The sequence below is a fragment of the Telmatherina bonti genome (genome assembly GCF_933228915.1).
Source record: "Telmatherina bonti genome assembly, chromosome: 11".
Taxonomy (NCBI): Eukaryota; Metazoa; Chordata; class Actinopteri; order Atheriniformes; family Telmatherinidae; genus Telmatherina; species Telmatherina bonti.
This window is the reverse complement of record NC_136629.1, coordinates 12,465,568-12,489,867: the sequence shown is the minus strand read 5'-3', so window position 1 is coordinate 12,489,867 and position 24,300 is coordinate 12,465,568. Positions and strand designations below refer to the sequence as shown.

The window sequence follows — 24,300 nt, the reverse complement described above, 5'->3', positions numbered from 1 at the left end:
AAGTTAACACACTTCCTACATGAGAAGATTTTCAAGAATCCCATAACTTTAATTAAAAGTTTGCAGAGGTGAAAGTAAAAGTCCTGCCATGTTTTTGGATCTACCTGTACATTTAGAACAGGTGTTTTCACTAACAGACTCGTTTACCTGGCAAATCAACTCTGCTCATTCAGCTTGTTTGGTGACTGGTTGGAACAGCAGCCGGACAGGACTTTTACTTTCTGGACCAGGAATTGCCACCTCTGAAAGTTTGTAACTAGGACTTAAAGGAACACCATGTAATTTTGGACCCAAATATCAGATAATACAAGTAGAAACGGAGGATTTCAGGGGTCAGTATTATTGACTGTATATAAAGAGATGGACATAGCCTCCATGACGTCACCCGTAGGTTTCTGAAGAGCTGAACTGAAGCTTATTGGGCGGTTCCTACCATCACCATCTTGGCAGCGTCATGCGCGTCGTCTCACCCGGAAAATACAAATATGGGCAAAGAGGTGGAGCTGAGAGGGGAGCTGTGAGCGTCATGGTGGATGATTGACATCGAGCGAACTCAGAGCTTTCTGTAGCTAAAAGCTAACCGAGCTAACCCGGAGATAACGGGAGCTAACCAGCTAACGGAGGTAAGCGGGTTAAAGCTAAGTCACGTTGTTAACCGGCGAAAACCTGCGGTTGTTTTACGTTCTTCTGACTTGAAGCGGGAGATTGGTACCTGTCAATCAAAAGGAGCCGCCCCTAAATATGCCAAATTTCGAGATTAAATTACTTTTAAACGGGCAAGTTAGAAAAAAATTCACTCCCCCCACAATTGTCATGAAGGTAAACCTGACCTATTCAACCTAAAATGGATTTTTGAACCAGGCTGTAAACATGTTTATTTCTGCCGTGAAGTTTGTCTTTTTAACATGGGAGTCTATGGGGATTTGCTCTGTTTTGGAGCCCCTAGTGGATGAAGGGGGAACTGCAGTTTTGTACACTTCCGCATAGGCTTCACTTTTTACCGCAGAAGGCTCTGTCCATCTTTCTTATACGGTTTATGGTCAGTATACAGAGCTCGAGGATGGTGCCATCTTCAGAAACCAGATGCTGTAAATTTGCGGGAGCGGATCCGTATCTCATGTGATCATGTGACCTGGAGCGACTGTGTCGCGTGACCTCTAAGAAGTTACAGGTTTAGCGCCCTAGTGGCCAAAAGGTAGATGGCATCCCTTTCAGGACAAATTTGTCCATAACAATAGTTGGTGAATCAGACCCAACATAAAGACCAAATGAAGTGGAAATCTGCAAAGGATTAAAGAAGGACTGAATTTTCAGGTCAGATTCACTAGAAATAACACACAATGTCAACAGAAGACAGAGCCTGGATTAGATCAGATACTTTTACAGACACACTGCAGAACTTTTGCCATTTTCTTGGCTAATCCAGCCTCCATCTTGCATCCTGCTTGACCTGTTGGCTCTCTCTCCAGCCAGTAAAATACGATCTGATGATTCTTGTTTTGTCTCTTTCTCTCTTTTAATATTTTCTTTGCTGAATCAGCAACGCTGCGTTTTCAAGGCATCCAGTTCCTTATTTTACTGTGAAGTGAAACTCTTCTGCAACGTCACATCGTGTCCTGGATGTAAAAGTTGTATAGTGTCGGTTTCTCAGCCTCGGGACGCTGCTGGGCTGCAGCGGCTCCAGAAATGCCCATGATAGATGTCATTGTGTGATCGAACACATCCGGGACGAGTAGTTTTAGGATCAGAAAGTTACAAAATGCATCTTTAAGGACCAAGCTGAATGGATGCTTGTGAAGTAGGTGGCTGGAAGGCTTCTGGATGATGAAGGCTGTAATGGGAGAGCAGTTGTCTTCCAAATCCACCTGATGATGTGCTCATCAGGAAATAGATGGTGCTACTCAGTGCCTACTGTGTACAGAAACTGTGTGAGTGGTAAGGAAAGCATGTTGTGTTGATGTGACACTCAGACTGACGTGTTTCTGAACTTTGAATGCATCCTGCCTGTCTTCAGCCCAGATTGGCGATCATCCTCGCCTGTACTGCTCTCTGTGTAAGCAGATTTCTCTCTTCTTCCAGGCAGATCTTCACAAAGCTCTGCCTCAAGCCCTGCTTTCTTATTCTTTAACCTGTCTTGAAAACATTATATTTAAGGAGGCTGATTAGCTAAAGAGACTTTTTATGACTGTGACTGTTCTTATGTTTAGTTATTTTTGTAGGAGCCTTAAATGTAGTTTATATGGGGAATTATCACTGGGTGGATGGTTGGTGTTACATTGTTGTCATGGTGATGTGGTGTGGGTCCCGTGGATGGGAATCAGTGTAAGTCTGACTAGTTAATAAGGCGTTGTCAGCCAGTCACTGGAGTTTTGCTAGATAGGAGGGCTGGGTAGTTGTAGTTATTGTTGACCGTCCTAATTTATGTTCTGCCTCACATAAGGTAGCATATCGTTTATGGAAATTACATCTCATCTGGTATGTCAGGCAGTGGATGTACTCCAGATAGTCAATAAATGAGCCTACAAAATACGTGGCCTATCTGCACCATTAGACCGGACCCAACAGTTTCCTTAGTAGCTACTGTAGAAGTTGCTACAATTGTATTTTTTATGATTTTTAAAGCTTTAACAGTGAAAATTTCCTTCCTATGACCTGCTTTGGTGCTCGGATTTCCGAGCCTGCCTGCTCCAGTAGTTTTAACCTGTTTTCCTCAGATCGTTTCTGGTTTGCTGGACTAAGGACTGCTGTTGGACTGGATCTAGGACTATGGACTCAATTTGTTTAATTTTTAGAGGAACTTTGTGGGAATGGATGGAAGGCTGGATTGAGAGAGTCTCTCTGATTAAACAACCTCCTGCTTGTGTTTTAGCACTCACCCATGGCTCTCTGTTGGTAACAGCTGCAGATGATGCTGAGTGGACCACAACTACCCTTCATACATATCTACTTGGCTGAATTTCTCACAAACTGCAAGCAACAGAGAGAATCTTGACTGTTTCAGTTATCAGATTTTCTGCTCAACAACGGGACCACTCGGACTAGCAGAGCAGAAGAGTGATGAAGATGGAGTTTAAGGCGGCGTTGAGTTTGACAGGGAACAACATGGATCGTCCTTCCATCAACATCCAAAAACCAGTTTTTAACCAGTGACTTCCAACATTATAACAACTGAAAAAACAAGGTTTTTATATTCACTGCTATTTCTTTGGTTCAGCATCCCAGATTAGTGATGGTGAAGTCTCCTGAAGCGTTGACGCTTTTCTCACATGGATTCATTTCGGGGTTTCGTTTGCTCTATGAAGCCATCTAGTGGACAAAGAAATAACAGCTCAAGCTATTCAATGATATCAGTAATTTAATGAAAAGAAATGTACTGTCCATGATGTATGTTGGACACGTATTTGAGAAAAGTTTGTATTTGTACAGCTTGAAAGTGCAGTGGTAACAATGGAAAGTGTAAATAAGTTTAAGCTGATTAGAGTGAATGGTACGTGCACTGAGTTGTTGGACAGTGAATGTGAAGAAATAAATGCTGACATAGATACACTGAAATTTCCCTTAAGGATAAATAAGATACTTTTAATTTGTTCTCTCTGAGCTCCACCTTTTGTCTGTATTTGTATTTTCCCGGAGTGTCGACGTGCGTGACGCTGCCATGATTGCGATGGTGGGAACGGCATCAGAAGAGCTCTTCGGAAACCCACAGTTGACGTCACAGAGGCGCCATCATCAGATGCGCGAGTTGGCACGCCTCCTCTCGTTTTCTCTCACACACAACCAAACAACACACTGTATGTGTTCAGATTTCAAGCCCCTGGTCACACTCGCGACCTTTGCTGTCACCACACCCACACAGGGGCTCCGTATCTGCGTATGCCTGCCGCTCTGGCGTGTCAGCAGCAGCTGCATTGGCATTCATCAGAATTTCTTTAGAAATTATCTAGTGATATTTCAAGTTGTGTTTGACTTTGTCAACCGGTTGTGTAGATTCAGTATCTGCTCTGTCTCAGTGAACGTTGTGCTTAAAGCGTACTGTACCCCTTTGTGCACCGCCAACCACTGGAGATGCCGTAAACAAAGGGATATGCTTTAACTCAAAGTGACAAATAATGATGGATTGATGCGTCTCAGGATGCTAAAAATGGACGGTTGTAGTCTCCATTTGTAATGCCATATCACGCAATCTGATATACAGATCTATGTGTAGACTAAGACATTATCATGTCGTTTTATCAGTGATCGAAGCTTCACCAAGTTCAGCTGGTTTTGGTGCAGTATGGGAGACCATTGGAGTTTTACCCTTTACAACTTTTTTTTTTAAATGGATCTACTGTGTTTATGTCTTAAATAAACTGAAATGAATGGATGAAAGGGAAATATACAGACAATTTACTGATAAAATAAACGTTTTTATTGATTTATCAGAGTTCATAAAAGTGTTTTTGTGTCATCTGATGACAGCGGGGTTCAGTTTAAAGTCCAGTGCGTGCAGAGCAGTGGCGAGGGCCGCGTACAGATGTGAGCTGCTGAACCTCAGGCAGTAGACAGGGCTGCTCACAGCATCAGTGCACAGCTGGAAGAACTGCACAGCAAAAACACACAATCATTCAACACAAACTACTTCACGATTCCAACCGCTTTAATCGTTAGTATGTATCTAAAGACGTAGTTAATAGGTTAGTAAACAAATCGATATCTACTCCACGTATCGCAGCTTCTACCACGTTCACATCAGTATGGACCAAACATACGAACCTGCAGACATTCATGCTGCCGTTTGTCCCACAGACGTACAACGCCGTAATATGAAGAGCCGCTGGCTATCATGTGATTTCCATCCGTCTGAATGCAGTACAAGGTGCTGTCATGAGGCTCCTCCCACTTCAGCACACACTGCCTGTTGGAGAAAAAAGAGGAGACATCATGGATTCCAGTTGTCCCTGGAACTCAGAATTCCGAAAACAAAAAAAATTTGCCGGAAACAAAGTGATGTCAGAATTTGCAACTTGTATCTTTCAGAGGACCCCAATCTTCCAGATTTAAAGATGGTTAAGCCCAGTTCCACTTGCAGTCTGTGCAAACAGCAGTGAGTTGTTTTTATTGATTGAGTTGTTGTGGCAGCTTTGTGTTTGGTTTCTTAATCATAATCACATAAATTGGCTGGTGTTCGCTGCACATTTTCACAAAAAGTTTGTGATTTTCTTCTGTAATACTATATTTATAGATGCCCTCAAACTGGCTATCCATGTTTTCCAAGCTGGTGCAACTGGAACGGCGTCTACTCTCGGCTGCTCGGAATTTCGAGACAACTGGATCTCACCATCACTTCCGCAGGTATAAAGAGGATCATTTCTGGTTTAATACATGTGATTTATACAAGAGGTTTAATAATTGCATGCTTTACAGAGGATGATCAGTCTTTGTTTCCTGCTTTCCAACCTGAAGTGTGACGATTCAGGTCAAAAAGGAGGCAAAACTCAGTGACAGATGGGATATAACTTTGGGGTTTATTAAAGGAAGCATTAATTAGGATAAATTAATGTAAGTCAGAGTAACATCCTTTCAAGTGATGGATCACTGGGTGTGTGTAGCAGAGCACAATGGTAGCTGTGGTTTACTGATGGATGTATTTTAGGGAGAAGTATATTCTGCCAATGGACATCAATCCTCCATTAGAGCAGCCTCATCCATAAATGATGGAGCGACATCAGCAGCAGACAATAGCAAACACACACAGAAATACACACACACACACACACACTGTCATTACAGTTAACCTCAATGGGGCGGTCACTCATCACATCTCAGGAGTGAAAAACAGTAGATGGAGGGGATTAAAGTGAATGTGTGAATGTCTGTGCACAAACAAAATTTTATGCCAAACTTTTAGGACCTTTAAAATTTCAACACATATCAATATATATCAATACAAAATGTAACCTATTAAAGGAGGTATATGTCTGTTTCTAATCTGTTCTGCAAGTTGAAACTGAGATGAAATATCCACTGACAGCCTGGAGAAACTACAAACAGGAAGATCAATAACCCCTTCCAGAGGATCTGCAAGAAATAACCTGCTAGCGCCAAAGCAGCTGCTGCTGTTAGAGAAATACAACCACCACCTCCACCACACAACATATATTAAAATAATAATAATAAAATAATAATGATAATAATATTCAGTCAGCTGAGAGATATAATCCCTCTAGCGGGTCTTTGCCAGTCCCTCCTCCAGGTCACCTCACCACGTCACTGCGGAGGTGTTTAGAAGGTATCCTGACCAGACAAGCTCCAACAGCTGCCTCCTCTCGATGTGGAGGAACAGCATCTCTACTCTGAGCACCTCTGGATTACCATTGGCCATTTTCTATTAGTATTCTCTCTTTGCTTTGGTTTTAAACTCTGAAACTCACACCCAAAGGCTCTGGGAGGAGGGACACCTGGCTCTTCTAACCAACCGTTTTATCAAAAGTTCTCGAAAAAGTTCTCAAAGGAGTAGGCATTTGATGTTACACCATCAAGCACAGTATCCATACAACACCAAAACAAAATATTTTTCAGCCCAGATCATTGCTGGTAAAATCTACACGTCCAAATGTTGCTAACGCCATGGCCATGTCCTCAGATAACAGGAAGTTAATCATTTTAAAGCCTAAATAAGCTGATCTAAAGTCTGGCTGCAAGTGAGGTCGAAAATGCTGTGAGGCAGAGGTTGCCAGTGGATGTGATGGAGAAATAGGCACAAAGGCACAAGAGCCTTCATTGTTGCTTGCAGCTTTAATTTTATTGTTTTTTGTTTTCATTCGTCTTTTTATCATTATGTTTTATTTTTTCCTCATCTGCATCTGTTTGCACACGGTTTGAAACTCTCGACATTAGTGGGCGTTTTTTAGGCTTTTGGCTCCATAGCAGGGCCAGCTCGTCCGTCCTTTCAACCTACAATAGATGGGTAATCACCATTCTAAGAGAAGAGATACGAAAAATTCTGTGGTCTACAAACACATACATGAATCTCCCAGTGGGTTTTCATTAAAAACTTTGCGAGTACAATGTAAGAACCAATTTAAGAAGATTCCTAAGAAAGAAGTGGAAAAAGGGTGAAAGATGACCTATGTTCTCAGGTTGTCTGTACAAGCTTGCCGTGTTGGAGGATATTTTCTGCCTTGTCTTTCAGTTTATTTGTGATCTTTTCCAGCAGCAAACAATGATGAAGTTCATTCACCTTTCAAGGGTGTTTAGGACAATCCTCAGAGGTTTTCTTTGACAGAATATGTTGTTTTGGCCAAAAATGGACTAAGTGCAGAGCTTTAAGGTAGAGATTGGAGTAGATATAAATGAAGATCCATGTTCAAGACCCTCTTAAGAGTGTTTTCTATACCTTCCTAACATGGACCTAATTTCAGGCATAAGCAGATCATATACAAGAAGTTTGTACGTCAATCTTACATTGTGCGCAATTTGGATATCTATCACTTTTGGAAAAAAAAAATTCAGGTATGAAAAAAAACAGTTGCATGTTTTTAAATTGTAGACTTAATATTTTCCACTGATACACAGTAGTTATACAGCGAGCTCCTGAGCAGTCTGAACCACGGCAAGAAATTTACAGGTTTGAATTTTAGTTGGAGCATTTTTTTGGTTCTCTCCAGGTTCTCCGGCTTCCTTCAGTCTGGAAACATTATGTCAGGTTAACTGGTGGTGCTGAACTCAACAGAGGACTAAAGGCCTTTTACACAACTACTCCGAGTATTTTGTTTGTGTATTTTGCATGGTAATGTTGTTAATGGAATTATTGTCAAATCAATCTGAACATGTACATCAAGGATGAAATTCCATCCAGCAATTTTGTGAGATTTATTTTTTCAAACTGAAGTTAATTGTTTGTAATATTCGCCTCTGACAGATATATAATTGACCAATCAGATAAGGCGTGTTGACTGATCATCGGTTGTGAGCGCAGGCGTAATTTTCACTGCTATTTCATTCAAACTTTATATCATCATGGGCAAGCATCTTCATTATTTTCTTCTTTGCTTCTTAAAGCAAGCAGCTGCTAAAGCACATCTTCCAACTGTCCCACGGACGTCCTAAAGTCCGCCCTGAAGCGGTCCTGGTCCAGCTTCAGATCCTGTGTTAAACAATGAAACTCCCCATGTTCTCTGTTTTCTGCGCTTCTTTTTGTCTTTCTTTTGCTGCCTCAGCACACTGTTGTCGTGGCTTAAATCCACTTTAAAAGTTTGTTTTATTTTATTTGTTCTATAATTTATTCTCAGATCTGCATTGCACTTGGTGTGTACAGACAGAAACGCTGATAATTCACCTTTTAATTATGAGCATTTTGTATGTATTGTCATCGGTCCTGGTGTGTAAAGGCCTTATTGTGAGTAATAATTAGTTTTGTTTGGCTGGACTGTGTTGACCCTGTGAAGGACCAGAGATCTGTCCACGGTGTACTCTGCCACTTGCCTGATGACAGCTGGGAGAGGTTTGAGTCCCCCCCTCCCCCTGAACAGGATTAAACAGGCAAAGAAAATGGATGGGTGGAAATTTGACCTCATGAATTATTGATATATAATGGGGCCACTGTCTGCCAACCTTGCTTCCATCATAAACCTTTTCTAAATCCCCAAAGTGATATGCCAATCAGATCTGATTTGTCTTACTTGACTGATCCACAAGAAACACAGCATGAAACCCTTCAAACCCTCGATGTCCAAATAAATGTTTCCTTCACCAAACATGTCAGCAACAATGTTGGCTGACACCAACATGGTCTACTGCGTTCATACAGATGTTGTAGAAGGCTGCTTACAATTTCTGGTGCTGGAATATTCTAGATAATATCCTGAAAGTGTGACAGCGTGTTGCATACAGGAATATGTTAGAATATTAGATAAATGTCTCACTAACTCAAAGCAAATGATTAAACCAAAAAACTAGAGATGAAACTGATGTGTTGTGATGGTTTTGAGATATTTAATCCAAATTGTATTTATGTCAAAGCGATATGGAAAACATCCTCTTTCCACTCCCAACCATCTAAACCTAATGACTACAGACCAGTTGCCCTTACGTCACATCACCAAAGTCCTGTAGAGACAGTTGTTGGCTCACCTAAATAAACAAACTAACACCATTTATGGAAAGCTGCTGATAGCACAACTGCTTCCTGGTTGATGAGCGACATCTCTATCAACCAATCAGTTGGGAGGAATGAAGACTAGCACCTGTATTCACCTTAGAAACAGCGATGATAATTCAGAAGGAGGCACATTTGAGTATGCTTCCTTCTGGATGCACACTGTTGCCTTCATACAGATGTTGTAGAAGGCTGGACCTTAAAACATTTTTATTTTCTGTGTAAATAACCTAGACCTTTTTGAGTCATTTCCAACTAAAACAGAGTCAAAGCAGTAGATTTTAGAAATGCTTTTTGCACAGAAAATGCAAGTTTTGACCACAAATCCCTAAAGGTAAGATTATTTTTAAAAAGTTTTTTGTTATTACTAGTTTTGTTATTACCAGTCAGTTTGTTGGGTGCCAATGCTCAGTAGAAACTTTTAATAAAGTTTGTCCTAAATAATAGAGAACATAAAATTATCATATTGTTTGTTGGGTTTTATTCCACAACTTCCGAACTGATAAACACACTCTGACATGTGTAGCATCCATATTGTCTTCTTCAGGGTCTTACTTGGTCTCACTGTAGTCGGATGAAGGATCTTTATGGCTACAGGGTGGTTGACTGCCCCCTTTTGTACATTTTTGGACATGTTTTATTTCCTCAAGTTTGATTTTCCTTCTTGCCATGTGGTCAGTTGGACACGGGTCTGTGCACAGAGAGCATGGCTGAACAGTTCTCAACTTTCGTTCTTTCCTTGAAGTACTGTATTTTCGTGACCATAAGATGCACTAAAAAGTCTTTTATTTTCTCCAAAATAGACAGAGCGACTTATAATGCAGTGAGCCTTATGTGTGTACCGAGTTCCAAAATCTATAGATGTTGTGTGACTCTGATGAGCGCTCCGCTTGACTGACTGAGAGCGTTTCCTGCCGACAAGCTGCTTATATAGATAAAAGGCGGACGTAACAGAAGGCAGCATGAGAACGTTGAAGGGGGAAGTGTGGGCATGAAAGAAGATGCTAAAGGCATGCCCTCAGTAGGTATATAGTGCCAGTATGTGCATTATGCAAAACAACATTGGTGTGGCTAATGACAACTTATTAAAATGGCACCTACAAAGAGACATGCTTACGAAGCCCAGTTCAAATTGCAACCTATCAGCTACGCGGACAAACATGGGAATCGAGCAGCTGGGAGACAATCCAAGATCCGTTTCTGTGAAGAACCGAGTGTGGCAAATGAACTTGGAGCTTGCCACCATTCCGGGAGGCTTGACGGAGGAACTCCAACTGCTGGACATTAGTATAAACAGGGCGTTCAAAGTGAAGTTGTGAACTACGTGGCATCGATGGACGACAGATGGCGAACACAGTTTTGAGGCAGCGCCAGGCGAGTTACGCGACAATTTGTGAATGGATTGCGGATGCTTGGGCTAATGCGTCTGCTTGCACTGTTGTTCGAGCTTTCGCAAAAGCTGGCATGATTTATGAGTAGCCACACGGCAACGAGACTGACTGACAATGACGAGCGGGAACCCGGCGTTTTCGATGGAGATCTAGCCCAGCTGTTCATTTCGGATACAGAAGATGAGGACTTTGATGGATTTGTGAATGAGAATTGATCAAAAAACATGAAACATGAAAACATCGCTAAATTCTTCAATATAGTAAAACTGAACTCAGTTTTTCTTTTGCTGCCTTTTTGAAAACACACACAAGCAAGCATTTTTAAAGCTAGAGTACCGGTATGTTTTACCATGCCCGCGACCATATCGCCTTTTGTATGTGATAAATACAAAAATAGCACCCGTAACTGAGACTGTGCCTTTTAACATGGTGCACCTGATGGTCATGAAAATACGGTAGATTTGTTGGATTTATTGACTCCTGTACTAGGAAGTGAGATTAACATATCCCGGTTACCTGGGTTGACGAACCCAGACATTCAGGATCTCACAAGAATAAGCTAGTTATCAACTTGGTAATTAACCCAGGGTTTTTCATCTTAATCAGAGAGCGTTCACATAAAATGGAAGGAGTTTGCGGCATCTGACCATTCACAGACATGGAGAAACCCTGTAGAGCAGCAGAGTTCAAGCACGCCATCCAAACTAAAAGCAATACTGTTGCTAGAGCAACAGAAAGGAAGGAAAGCTGACAGAAAATGTCTGACTGTGAATGCATGACATTAAATAAAATTAATTCATGAGACAATATAAATAGACAGCTCTCAATCAATCAATTTAACTTTATTACAGCCCAGATGTTTCAGATACTTAGTCCCTTCCTTTCCTTTATATTCTCGATTAAGTTGTTTTGAGGCTCAAGACTGGTAGGACCAGGAGTGTCTTTGAAATAGCAATTCAGCATTATGCTGATGACGAAATAATTGTTAAATAAAATAACAGATTTCTAAATATAATTTCAAATTCAACAATTAATAAAAACAAATTGCAAATCAAATTGCAAAGTGTCACAAAAAATACAAAAACTTTAAAGGATGCATCTGTACCTAAAAACTATTTCGCTCCCAAGTGATCTTCCATGGACCAATGTTGTCAGAATGGACGGGCCATTTTTCAGAAGAACCAATCAGGAGTTGGTGCTTTTATACTCAATTATCTTGTATCCTGAACATACCCTGAAGGTTTGTCATTCAGTATAAGTTTCCATGTTAATTTACCCCAGCAAGAAGTGAAGCAGCGTCATCGTACAAAACCCATGGTTAACCGTTAAGTTACCTGGATAAGAGAAAATCCAACTTCGTAGTACAGGCCTGTGGAGTGGTACATGAAGTCCACAGCAATATCACCATCTGTTTCTCCCAGCTGACACACATATTAATTATTATTCTGACCCTTGCAGATCATAAATTTTGTTTCTGTCGACAACTGTTGTCCAAAGAACAAAGCAAAATCAAGGATCCAAATGGTGTAAACAGAACCAACAACCAGAGGAAATTTAAATTTTCCATCCCACATCATTACGATGCCATCACAATGATAGCAAACAATAAACACCAATATCTGGAACACCTTCACCATATCAATGGTTTGAGAATACTAATAACATGCAGTATGAATTGAAAATTCATTTGATTTACAAACAGCCACTTACTGTGGGTTGAGGCGGAGGTCCCACAATCGAATGAAGGTGTCATAGCCACAAGTGAGCAGCTGGAACGGAGACTCAAATACGATATCCAAGACACCAGCACCACGACGAAACTCTGAGCCCAGACTGCAAACACATGCTGACCTGGAAAGGAGAGAAAAGAAATGAAAAATAAGTTATTTATCCCTGAGAGCAAATGTGAAGAAGATGGGGGCAGAATAAGGTTGTAAAAGCAGTTCTAGGCAGACAAAAGGCATACAAGCTAGAGGTGGAGGAGGTCTCAGAAGATGGACAGGCTACAGGTGGAGGTAGAGGAGGTCTCTGGAGACAGACAGGCTAGAGGTGGAGGTAGAGGAGGTCTCAGGAGACAGACAGGCTAGAGGTGGCGGTAGAGGAGGTCTCAGGAGACAGACAGGCTAGAGGTGGAGGTAGAGGAGGTCTCAGGAGAAAGACAGGCTAGAGGTGGAGGTAGAGGAGGTCTCAGGAGACAGACAGGCTAGAGGTGGAGGTAGAGGAGGTCTCAGGAGACAGAAAGGCTAGAGGTGGAGGTAGAGGAGGTCTCAGGAGACAGACAGGGTAGAGGTGGAGGTAGAGGAGGTCTCAGGAGACAGACAGGCTAGAGGTGGAGGTAGAGGAGGTCTCAGGAGACAGACAGGCTAGAGGTGGAGGTAGAGGAGGTCTCAGGAGACAGACAGGCTAGAGGTGGGGGTAGAGGAGGTCTCAGGAGACAGACAGGCTAGAGGTGGAGGTAGAGGAGGTCTCAGGAGACAGACAGGCTAGAGGTGGAGGTAGAGGAGGTCTCAGAAGACAGAAAGGCTAGAGGTGGAGGTAGAGGGGGTCTCAGGAGACAGAAAGGCTAGAGGTGGAGGTAGAGGGGGTCTCAGGAGACAGACAGGATAGAGGTGGAGGTAGAGGAGGTCTCAGGAGACAGACAGAATAGAGGTGGAGGTAGAGGAGGTCTCAGGAGACAGACAGGATAGAGGTGGAGGTAGAGGGGGTCTCAGGAGACAGACAGGATAGAGGTGGAGGTAGAGGAGGTCTCAGGAGACAGACAGGCTAGAGGTGGAGGTAGAGGAGGTCTCAGGAGACAGACAGGCTAGAGGTGGAGGTAGAGGAGGTCTCAGGAGACAGACAGGCTAGAGGTGGAGGTAGAGGAGGTCTCAGGAGACAGACAGGCTAGAGGTGGAGGTAGAGGAGGTCTCAGGAGACAGAAAGGCTAGAGGTGGAGGTAGAGGGGGTCTCAGGAGAAAGAAAGGCTAGAGGTGGAGGTAGAGGGGGTCTCAGGAGACAGACAGGATAGAGGTGGAGGTAGAGGAGGTCTCAGGAGACAGACAGGCTAGAGGTGGAGGTAGAGGAGGTCTCAGGAGACAGAAAGGCTAGAGGTGGAGGTAGAGGGGGTCTCAGGAGACAGAAAGGCTAGAGGTGGAGGTAGAGGGGGTCTCAGGAGACAGACAGGATAGAGGTGGAGGTAGAGGAGGTCTCAGGAGACAGACAGAATAGAGGTGGAGGTAGAGGAGGTCTCAGGAGACAGACAGGCTAGAGGTGGAGGTAGAGGAGGTCTCAGGAGAGAGACAGGCTAGAGGTGGAGGTAGAGGAGGTCTCAGGAGACAGACAGGATAGAGGTGGAGGTAGAGGAGGTCTCAGGAGACAGACAGAATAGAGGTGGAGGTAGAGGAGGTCTCAGGAGACAGACAGGCTAGAGGTGGAGGTAGAGGAGGTCTCAGGAGAGAGACAGGCTAGAGGTGGAGGTAGAGGAGGTCTCAGGAGACAGACAGGATAGAGGTGGAGGTAGAGGAGGTCTCAGGAGACAGACAGGCTAGAGGTGGAAGCAGAGGAGGTCTTAGTATATGTTGATGTGGAGGGAGATGAGGCTATGTCAAGGTCCATGACTGAACTGCAGAGTGGCAGTGTGGAAGTGTGAGAGGAAAGCTGGGGAACAGCTGTTCTTCTTGGGAAAAAGTTGCCCACAAAAAGTTGACGCAATCTGTCCCTAACTCATTCATGGCAGTGATGTCTTCTACATTTAATTCAATCTTAAAGCGTTCTGTCAGTATTACAGCAAATGTATGAAATGCATTGTCCAGAAGCAAACATCACACAGCAATTATCTGTGTTATGGCTGCTTCTGAACGATGAACCTTATAGGTGGAGGTATAAGATCATGGTCTTATCTTCCTAAAGGACATATTATATTATACTGTGTTATACAATGTTATATTGATCAAACTGTATTATAGTGGTTTATATGATGTTATGTATATTCTACTTTGCACCCAGACTGACAAAATGAAAACATTTTAAAAATTAAAAAGTACTTTACATGTTATAGACTGCTGTAGAATGCTGGGTCCACTGATGCATCATCATCCCTTTATCACATTATTTAGCTGTGCTACTGCAGTGTCACCTGAACAGGTGTCTGCTGTACTTGCTGAAAGATGGTTCCTGACACACTGCACTCATTTCACGGGATTAATGAGTTTAAATATTTTTATTTTAAGATGAGTTCAGCAACGTTGTTAAATAACTTTTGTACAGGCTACAAATATTGCCTTGTTACAAATCAGAAGTCACTTCACCTCCTTCTGCTGATATGTCATGACTGGAATTTTATGCGAAGATGTTGAATTTCAGATTAACTGAATATTTGAACAATTTGCTGTTCATCCTTGGTGCTGAACAGTGAACCAGCTTTATATCCTCTTCAAGGTCCTGGAGGGGGCATGGGAGTTTGCCCATCTTGTCTACATGTGCTTTGTGGCCCTGGAGAAGGCTTTCAACCGTGTCCTCCAGGGATTCCTTTACAAGGTACTCCAGGTACCAAATCCCCTTGTACAGGTTGTCCAGTCCCTTTACATCAGGTGTCAGAGCTTTGTCCACACTGCCAACAGTAAGCTGGATTTGTTTCCAGTGAGGGTTGGACCAATTTTGTTCAGAATTTTCTGGACCCTGCCAAGGTTAAGGGGATCCTGTTTGGTAAGCTCAGGATTGTATCTTCTGTTAGCTTCAACAGGTTGTGATCCCTAGCTGTTGCTGGAGCAATTTGCTGCCAAGTGTGGTATGAGAATCAGCACCTCCAAATCCAAATCCAAACCCATGGACCTCAGCCGGAAAACGCTGGAGTGTCCTCTCCAGGTCCGGAATTAAGTTGTGCCCCAAGTTGAGGAGTTCAATAATTTTGGAGTTTTGTTTATGAAGAAGAAAAGGATGATGAATGAGATTGAGGTGGATTGGTGCAGCATCTGCTGTAGTGTGGACTCTGCGCTAGTCTGTCATGGTGAAGAAGGAGCTGAGCCAGAAGGCAAAGCTCTTGAAGCAGCTGGTTAAGATAAATCTTGGATGCTTCCCTGGTTTTTTTCTTGGCACGTCCCTGTGGGAGGAGATCCCAGGGAAGACCCAGGACATGCTGGATGGATTATATCTTTTGATTGATCGGGGGACACCTCAGGATCCCCCCCAATGAGCTGGCAAATGTGGCTGGGGAGAGGGAAGTCTGGGCTTCCCTGCTTAGGCTGCTGACCCACAACCCAACCCCGGATAAATGGCATGAAAAGGAATGAATGGAGTTTACAAAACACCAGTTTTGGATGAACACTATTGTACCAATGTTATTAATCATTTAGAAACAAACACAAAAAAAAAAAAAGAAAAATTTTAAATAATTTTTGGTGCAATCAAAATTTTTGAGTATTGTATGATTATATTTCCACTATAGCAACAAATCTGATCTGAGAGTTGTGTGACGTTGGTTCACAGTGGCTGTTCTCACAAATGGTCACATGATTTATTTATTATGAGAAATAATTCTCAGAGTTTGAGGTCCTGGAAAAACAAAGTTTTTAATACCTTTATCATAATATCACTGAATTAATTCATGCACACCATGAAACCTTTGTTGTAATAACGTAATTTTTGTGTGTAAGTATGTTGCTTTTTGTGCAGCTCAAACCTTGAAGTGTTACTAATAAACATCATCAATATGGGGACAGGTCTTATAAAATCACATCACTCGTTGAACCCTGTTTTACTGTGATTTATTTAATCAAACCTGACCTAGTGTATCACAGTAAAACCCATCTGTGCATCAATTAATTACTGATGCACGTGTAGATGCTTAAAATATTTTGTCTAGTTTAAAAATACTATGCCATTACTTTTTGTAATTAGTTTTACAATCCAATTTCACTTGAAGAAAGCTTTGTCATTTCATTATGTTTTTCCAAGTTATTTCTACTGAAATGGTAGTATTTGTATGTGTACATATTTGATAATCTGTCTCATTCTGACCCATACACTGTACGCCAACCCTAAATAGAGTATTTCAGGTCTTCTTTCAAGCATATATGAATGTCCTAAACCAGGGGTGTCAAACTCCAGTCCCCGAGGACCTGAATCTGGCAGGTTTTTATCATTTCCCTGCTCAAACACACGATTCAAATCAAATGGATCCAACAGCTTCTTGTCAACCTATTCATTGATTTAGGTCAAGTGTGTTGGAGCATGGAGACAACGAAACCCTGCAGGGTACTGGCCCTCAAGGACGGGGTTTGACACCTGTATCCTAGATCGTAGATAATATTGTAATTTTAAAGGTTGCTCATTTTGGAATGTATTCCCAAAAAATGAAGGGAAAAATCTCAGTTTCATACTCTAGGTCTGGTACTCTAGGCAGTGCACCACAGTTACCGATGAAACTATCAAGAAGTTACTTATTTTTCATGTCAATTTGTCACTCACAACAGAAACAAGAAAAGAAGAAAAATGGAAAAAAAGAAAGGTCCACTCCAAATTCCTCCCCATCTCTGATTTAAGTACTGTAAAACCATTGTACTAGCTAGAATGTGAGTTGTAGTCTATCCCTGACATCAATGATCCTAAGAAATAAAATGTTTGATTTTTGTCATCAATCACTTCACTTTGTGATGAGGAACAAAATGTGAACTACAGGCCTCTTTTACTTTGTAAACTCTGTGAAAACACAACTGATAGAGTGGGATGTAAGTCACTTCAGACTAATCAGAGCAAATACCGGAACTGGACATTTTCACAGTGGCAGTGATGTGCCTGTAACATGCAATTCTAAGGAGAATTGGTTACTTTTTTCTTAAAACTGTCTGTCACTTAATGTGAAGGAAATCTGGGAGGACACGCGCTGGTCTTTGTTGTTCTACCAACAGTGGAAAACTTCAGCTGTGTAAAGATGTTGAATACGAAGAATGGAAAGATGTGGAATACGAAGAACGGAAAGATGTGGAATACGAAGAACGGAAAGATGTGGAATACGAAAAACGGAAAGATGTGGAATACGAAGAACGGAAAGATGTGGAATACAAAGAACGGAAAGATGTGGAATACGAAGAATGGAAAGATGTGGAATACGAAGAACGGAAAGATGTGGAATACGAAGAACGGAAAGATGTGGAATACAAAGAACGGAAAGATGTTGAATACGAAGAACGGAAAGAGGTGGAATACGAAGAACGGAAAGATGTGGAATACGAAGAACGGAAAGATGTGGAATACGAAGAACGGAAAGATGTGGAATACGAAGAACGGAAAGATGTGGAATACAAAGAACGGAAAGATGTGGAATACGAAGAACGGAAAGATGTGGAATACGAAGAACGGAAAGATGTGGAATACGAAGAATGGAAAGATGTGGAATACGAAGAACGGAAAGATGTGGAATACGAAGAACGGAAAGATGTGGAATACGAAGAACGGAAAGATGTGGAATACAAAGAACGAAAAGATGAGGAATACGAAGAATGGAAAGATGTGGAATACGAAGAACGGAAAGATGTGGAATACGAAGAACGAAAAGATGAGGAATACGAAGAACGGAAAGATGTGGAATACAAAGAACGGAAAGATGTGGAATACGAAGAACGGAAAGATGTGGAATACAAAGAACGAAAAGATGAGGAATACGAAGAATGGAAAGATGTGGAATACGAAGAACGGAAAGATGTGGAATACAAAGAACGAAAAGATGAGGAATACGAAGAATGGAAAGATGTGGAATATGAAGAACGAAAAGATGAGGAATACGAAGAATGGAAAGATGTGGAATACGAAGAACGGAAAGATGTGGAATACAAAGAACGAAAAGATGAGGAATACGAAGAATGGAAAGATGTGGAATATGAAGAATAGAAAGATTTGGAATACGAAGAACAGTGACCTTTAAATTTTGAAGACCACCCCTGTCTGAGACCTCCGGGTTTACATAGACTTCCTGGGAGAGCAGAAGACGGAAACATTTGACAGAAGTGGGTCAAACTTATCAACAGAAGGATTTTCTTCCCAACAAGTTCAGTACACTCAGGAGAAAAGTGTTTCCACGTTGCTGTCGAGCTTAACATGGCGAGTTGTCAGTAAGCTCCAGTCTTTTTTTCCACATCTGACTTCTTGACATTGTTAAGAAGAGAACAGTAGCTTTAAGAAAATGACCATTTTCTCTTTACAATTACCTGTGACAGGCCCCCAGATGCCACCACATAAATGACAGTTTACTTCTGGTATTTGCCCAGATTAGTGTATGTTGGTATTTACCTAAACCTTGGTTTTATCAAAAGAAAGGAGTCAGAAGAGCCTGAAGCAGGGAGACTTATAAAAACTTCATAAGTCTTGCTGATTATGACTGTAAACTTGTATATTGTACTTTATTATGAGTGAAAAGGTGACATCTGTTCAGGAAGCCTCCTGGATGTCTCCAGGGTGCTCTGGGCATGTCCCATTGGGTCTGGGGAAGACCCAGAGGGAGGATGTTGGAAGGACAACATTTCTTTGCTCGTGGGGGAGCACCTTGGGAACCCCCCAGGAAAGCTGGAAGAAGAGTTTGTCGCACCTGTGACCTGACCCCGGTGGATGTTAGTGTTGAACTTACACACTGCACATAAATGGCATTACATGAGAGCACAACTATCATAGTTTAACAAGAAAATGTTTGTTTTTTTTGGGATAGTATCCAAAGTTTGCTGTCACTGTAAAAATTTTTACTGACTTAAACCATAAGCAGAATGAACGAACGCTCAGGCTGTTCAGGCGCATTGAACTCATGTTGCTGGAAACCACGGATTGGGCATAAATTATCAACAATCATAGGAATTTAATCAATGACATTATTTTTTAATAGATAAAACTAATGTATCTTTAGGATGGTGTTGAAGTTGTATGTAAGCGCTATTTCTCAAATCAACCCATTTAACAGCCACTACACTTGTTTATCTTGTAATAAACATCTAAATGATCACTGCATTTAATCGAATGCGATACCCTACTATACAAATGCACAAAATGTGTGATAACGTTTTGGAGAATATTCCATGATCAGGAAATGGGAATATTTTGTTCCTATGATAAGAATAACAGAATAATTTTGAAAACTCATCCAACCACACGTATTGATTTCAGTATGTCAGATACACACTGCAGGAATGTTTGTGGTGTTGAATAACCTTTCTTGTCCCCAGTTTACCAGTATTTTACATTTAGTATTGGGGTTATGGTGTTACCCTCTCAAATTGATGTTTCTAGCAACTGATAAAAAAGGTGATGAAACAAAGCTTTTACTCTATTTGTTATATTTGGTTCTACTTAGCATTTTTATTTAACATCATCTGAGCCTTTGGGCGTCAGGCTGGGAAAATGTGTGTGACCTCAGTTTCAGCAACACTATGTCCCTGTGATCACAACTTTCAACCACTTGCCCCTCAGCTCTTGATTATTGGAGAATAACTGTCTCTTTGTTGCCATATAATACCCTCCATGACTCTGACTGTGTGCTACTCTCACATGTGTGATACCTGCCTCTTAGCAACCATTTAAAGGAGGCCACTGGCCTTGGCGACAGAGAAGCCCCATACTTTGACTCTTGCCCCCACCCTCGCCCCATAGCTCAATCTGCAGGATTGGGCGAGTAATCCCCTGCCCGTACCCCGGGGGGCTTTTTATTGGACCAGGACTTTCCTCACAGGGTGCCGTATTGGTGAGAGCTGTCTCATTGCCAGGGTCTCAGAACTAAGTCAGTGCTGACAGGGAGTCTGGGATGAAGCTGAGTTTAGGTGTGTGGTGCAGTAACTCCTCATTTTCTCCTCACAACTACAGCCAAGAAGCTTAGCACATGCCACACAAAAAGGAATCCATTCACGTCTAAAGGATACAAAAGTTTGTTTTATTGGTGCATTCACATCAGGATAGTCCTCTAGACTTGGTCCGATTGGGGACTCGGCTCAGTTGTAGGGGGGCGTATCCATTCAGACTGAGATCGCGTTCACCCTGTACTTTGGTCAAAAGCCCCAAACCTTTGGTTCGGTTGAAATGCGCCGAGACTTGTGAACCGAGTCCGCTTCTTTGGTTCGAATCAGAATTTGTTTGGCGCATTCACAGGTCCCCAAATGAAGCGGACCCTCAGAGCAAACAGACTCGGATGTGAATCAAAAAGGCTAATGTGAATGTGCCCTAAGAATAAATAAAGATGGCAAAATAAGAACCAAGAAAAAGAGATAACTTCAGCATCTCAAATCTCCAGTCAGGATTATGTTCATGACCATCTTAAACCCTTCAGATTTAAATTTTCTTTTTTTAAAAAAGCCAGAGAAAAAGCCAGAATCTAGATTTTTTTATAAAATGGACCTGAAATCAATTCAAAGACTTTCAAGTCAGCGTCGAACAACATGCAGGTAAGCAATGTTAAACAGCAGGGAGCCTCACACTCAGACTGTGTGTGATCACAGGCAGCGGGATATAATCTGCCGAAAGACCTTATCTGTCATTTAGCAGCAAAAAAAAAGTTTGAGCATTCTTTCTGTCTGACATAGTCTGACATAAACATAATTAACTTTGTGCCATGAACATGGACTCAGTTGTTGGTTTGGTTATAAAGGGACCTAATGACCCACCACAGGGACTGCAGACTAACATGGCGACAACTGCCAGTCAAGCCTGCTAGATCCTCCACGAGAAGTGAGAACTTCTTTCTTGATCTCGAGGCTCCAAGAGGAAAACAACGTCATTTGGTTTTAAGGATGCGGTTGAAGACACTTCTCAACACATCAGGCTGGCAGAACTTTTTTTTCGGGGGGGATCTGAAAAGTATTGTGTGATTGGTTGGACATTTGTGTTGTTTTGTTATTGTTTTATCTATCAGAACCCCATTAGCTGCTGTCTCCACCTTATTACATAAGTAGCTTAAAATACATACATACAAACACCCAACAACAACCCAAATACCAAACACAAAAACACTTGCTCAAGTTCAAACATACAACCAACAGAAGGGCATTATATTTACATCCCACTTTCTATGTTAAGAAATGATCCTATTCCATCGCTCTCAACATAAATGTTACACAAGAGGACCTCAACAATATTGTTTTTGATGAACCCACAGAAATAATTTTAGCCTCTTTTTAAAGCTCCCCATATTGTTTCTGAAATAAAAAAAATCCAGTAATGTATTCCATGCCACCATTGCCCTGTAATTTGAGGTGGGCGTGGTTAATATGGAGAAGCGTGAAGCGATACAGGTTATAGAGATCGTTTTGATAAAACAGCTGATTAAGGTGGTGAGAAAGTACGTTTTTACAACACGTTGCATTAAAACACATGGAGCCAGCTGTGTGCGCAACTCGCCCTGTCACATACAAAGTTTCTCCTCAAACATGAAATAACCAGGTTTGTTGCAGATGAAAGCACAGACATCCCCCACAGTGATCTCTGCCTCGCTGCAGACGAAGCTTCTCGTGGAGGATGTAACAAGCTTTACAATATAGGACTGAATACCAGAGGTGCACAGATTCACTTTTTTGGGGATTCGATCCAATCCTCATATCTAAAACTTAGATATCGTCCGATTTGAGTTTTTTTCTGATACCAAATCAATCTGAATGAACATTGTTGTGATTACTGTCATTACTGCTTTTGTTAGGTTTGTGAGGTTTCATTAGGCTGTAGTAAACCACCCACCCTGTCTCAATAAGAGAGATACATTTATTTTATTTTATTCTATTCTATATTCTATTCTATTCTACAGTCATTTAGTAGACACTTTTATCCAAAGTGACTTCATACACACTCATAGCCTGATAGGCACATTGGGGGCAACTTGGGATTTTGGTGTCTTGCCCAGGGACACTTCGGTACATTGTCAGGGGAAGCCTGGACTTGTTTTCCCAACTTTCCAGTCGGAAGACGACTGCTTTTCCTGCTGAGCTACAGCCGCCCCAATTTAAATGTTTTCTAAAAGAACTTATAAGAATAAAAATTCATCCTGATCTGTGGATCACATTGGTATCTGAGTCTGATACCAATATTGGATCTAAATGGTCCCAACTCTACGGACAACCGAGCTAAAGGGTATCTCTCCTCCTACCGTTTGTCCCTGATCATCCCACTTTAGTAGAAACACGTCAGCGTACTGGGAAGATATTCAAAATTTGACAACTTTTCGTCCAAAAACCTACATCTCTAAATCCTGAGACATTCCAGTAAATTTTAGGAATTTCAGGAGATCACGGTAAAATCCATTCACTGGGAAAAAAGTCAAGATTGCAGAGCTCCAAACCCCTTGGTGTCCACATTTCTGCTGACCTGAAATATCTTAGAAATGTGGACACCAAGGATTTCTCAGGTGAGGAAGACCAAAAAAAAGACTTCTTTCTCAGGAAGTTAAGCTACACAAACCTTTTCATCACCTGTTCACCAGCTTGTACTGTTCAACAATAGCAAGCATCCTTACCTGCTGCTGCAGTGGGTGAAACTGCACAGAGAACAGGAAGGATCTACAGCGGGTGGTGAGAGCAGTGGAGCGTGTCATCGGATCACCATTCCCCTCAATCAGACATTTACACCGGCCGACCGAGAAAGAACGCCAGCTGTCTCCCTACAGACCACACACACCCTGGACACTTCTGGGAGACGATGGAGGACAACAAAACACAAAAAGCATAAAACAGCTTCGGACCATGAGCTGATACATAGAACAGCCCTTATAAGCGACCGACGCAGCGCCTCAGTATTTTACTCATGCAGACATGGTGAAGATGCCATTCAAACCGAACATCAGAATGAGGAAAAAATGAGGATTTAAGAGACTGAACATAGCATGGTTGTTGGTCTGAGTGGGATTTTCACACACAAACATCCCTAGGGTTTACAGAAAATGCTGAAAATGGCCAGACGGCCAATCAGAATGAAATGGAAACAACATGAAAGTATGAATCCATCCTGCTTTGGATCAACGCTTCAGGCTGCTGATGGGAGAACAAAAAGGAAACTAAACGTTAATAATCCCAGAGGGAAACTGTAATGATGTGGAGGATATTGTCTTGTCTTACTTTGGTCTCCTCCAGCATGACCTGGTTTAACCAGCACAGCCTACCTGAGTCCTGCTGCTGACCATGTCCATCCCTTTCTGAGCACAGTGTAGCATCTTCTGATGGAAACTTCCAGCAGGATGATGCACCATGTCACAAAGCTCACATCATCTCCACCATGACGATGAGTTCACTGTCCTCCAACGGCCTCCACAGTCACCAGATCTACATCCAGCAGAGCAGCTTTGGGATGTGGTGGAACATGGACGAGCAGCAACTGTGTGATGCTTCATGTCAACATGGAGCAAAACCTCTGAGGAATGTTTCCACCACCTGGTTCAGTCCATCACACCAAGAATGAAGGATTCTGTTGAGGTGGTAATGGGCTGGGGAAGATTCCCCCTGATGGGACAACATTCCTCACCCCCCTGGAACTCTGCCACCTTCAAACTGCATAGAGCAATCTGCATTAAAATCACCAATAAAACTCACATTTTCAAAAGTGGTTTTAATGATTGATACTCGCCACTGACTTGGATGTGAAGTCTTATCAAATTTGAACTTTTTCTTTTGTTTTCTCTCTTTCTTTCTTTTTATCTGACCAATATTTTCTCCACTACCTGTGTACATGTAGAGCATCTAAGGTGTCTTGTAAAGTGTTCTACTAATAAAATGTATTATTATTATTAGTATAAAGTTAATCTTGATTCATGGTAATTCGTCTGGTTATAAGATGCAGTCTGAA

At 41.9% G+C, this 24,300-nt stretch overlaps 1 protein-coding gene across 1 annotated transcript in view; it reads right to left on the bottom strand.

Annotated features, from left to right (window-relative positions):
* Window positions 1–4,447: 4,447 nt before the first annotated feature.
* Window positions 4,448–24,300, bottom strand: part of fbxw4 (F-box and WD repeat domain containing 4) — a gene marked incomplete at its 3' end in the record, with an annotated part of 70,489 nt that continues 50,636 nt past the window's right edge. The window contains exons 7-9 of the mRNA XM_079248970.1: window positions 12,241–12,381; window positions 4,756–4,897; window positions 4,448–4,582 (exon numbers count right to left, since the gene is read on the bottom strand). Of these exons, the coding sequence (XP_079105096.1) occupies window positions 4,448–4,582; window positions 4,756–4,897; window positions 12,241–12,381 (418 nt within the window). The remainder of the gene's footprint in view (window positions 4,583–4,755; window positions 4,898–12,240; window positions 12,382–24,300) is intronic.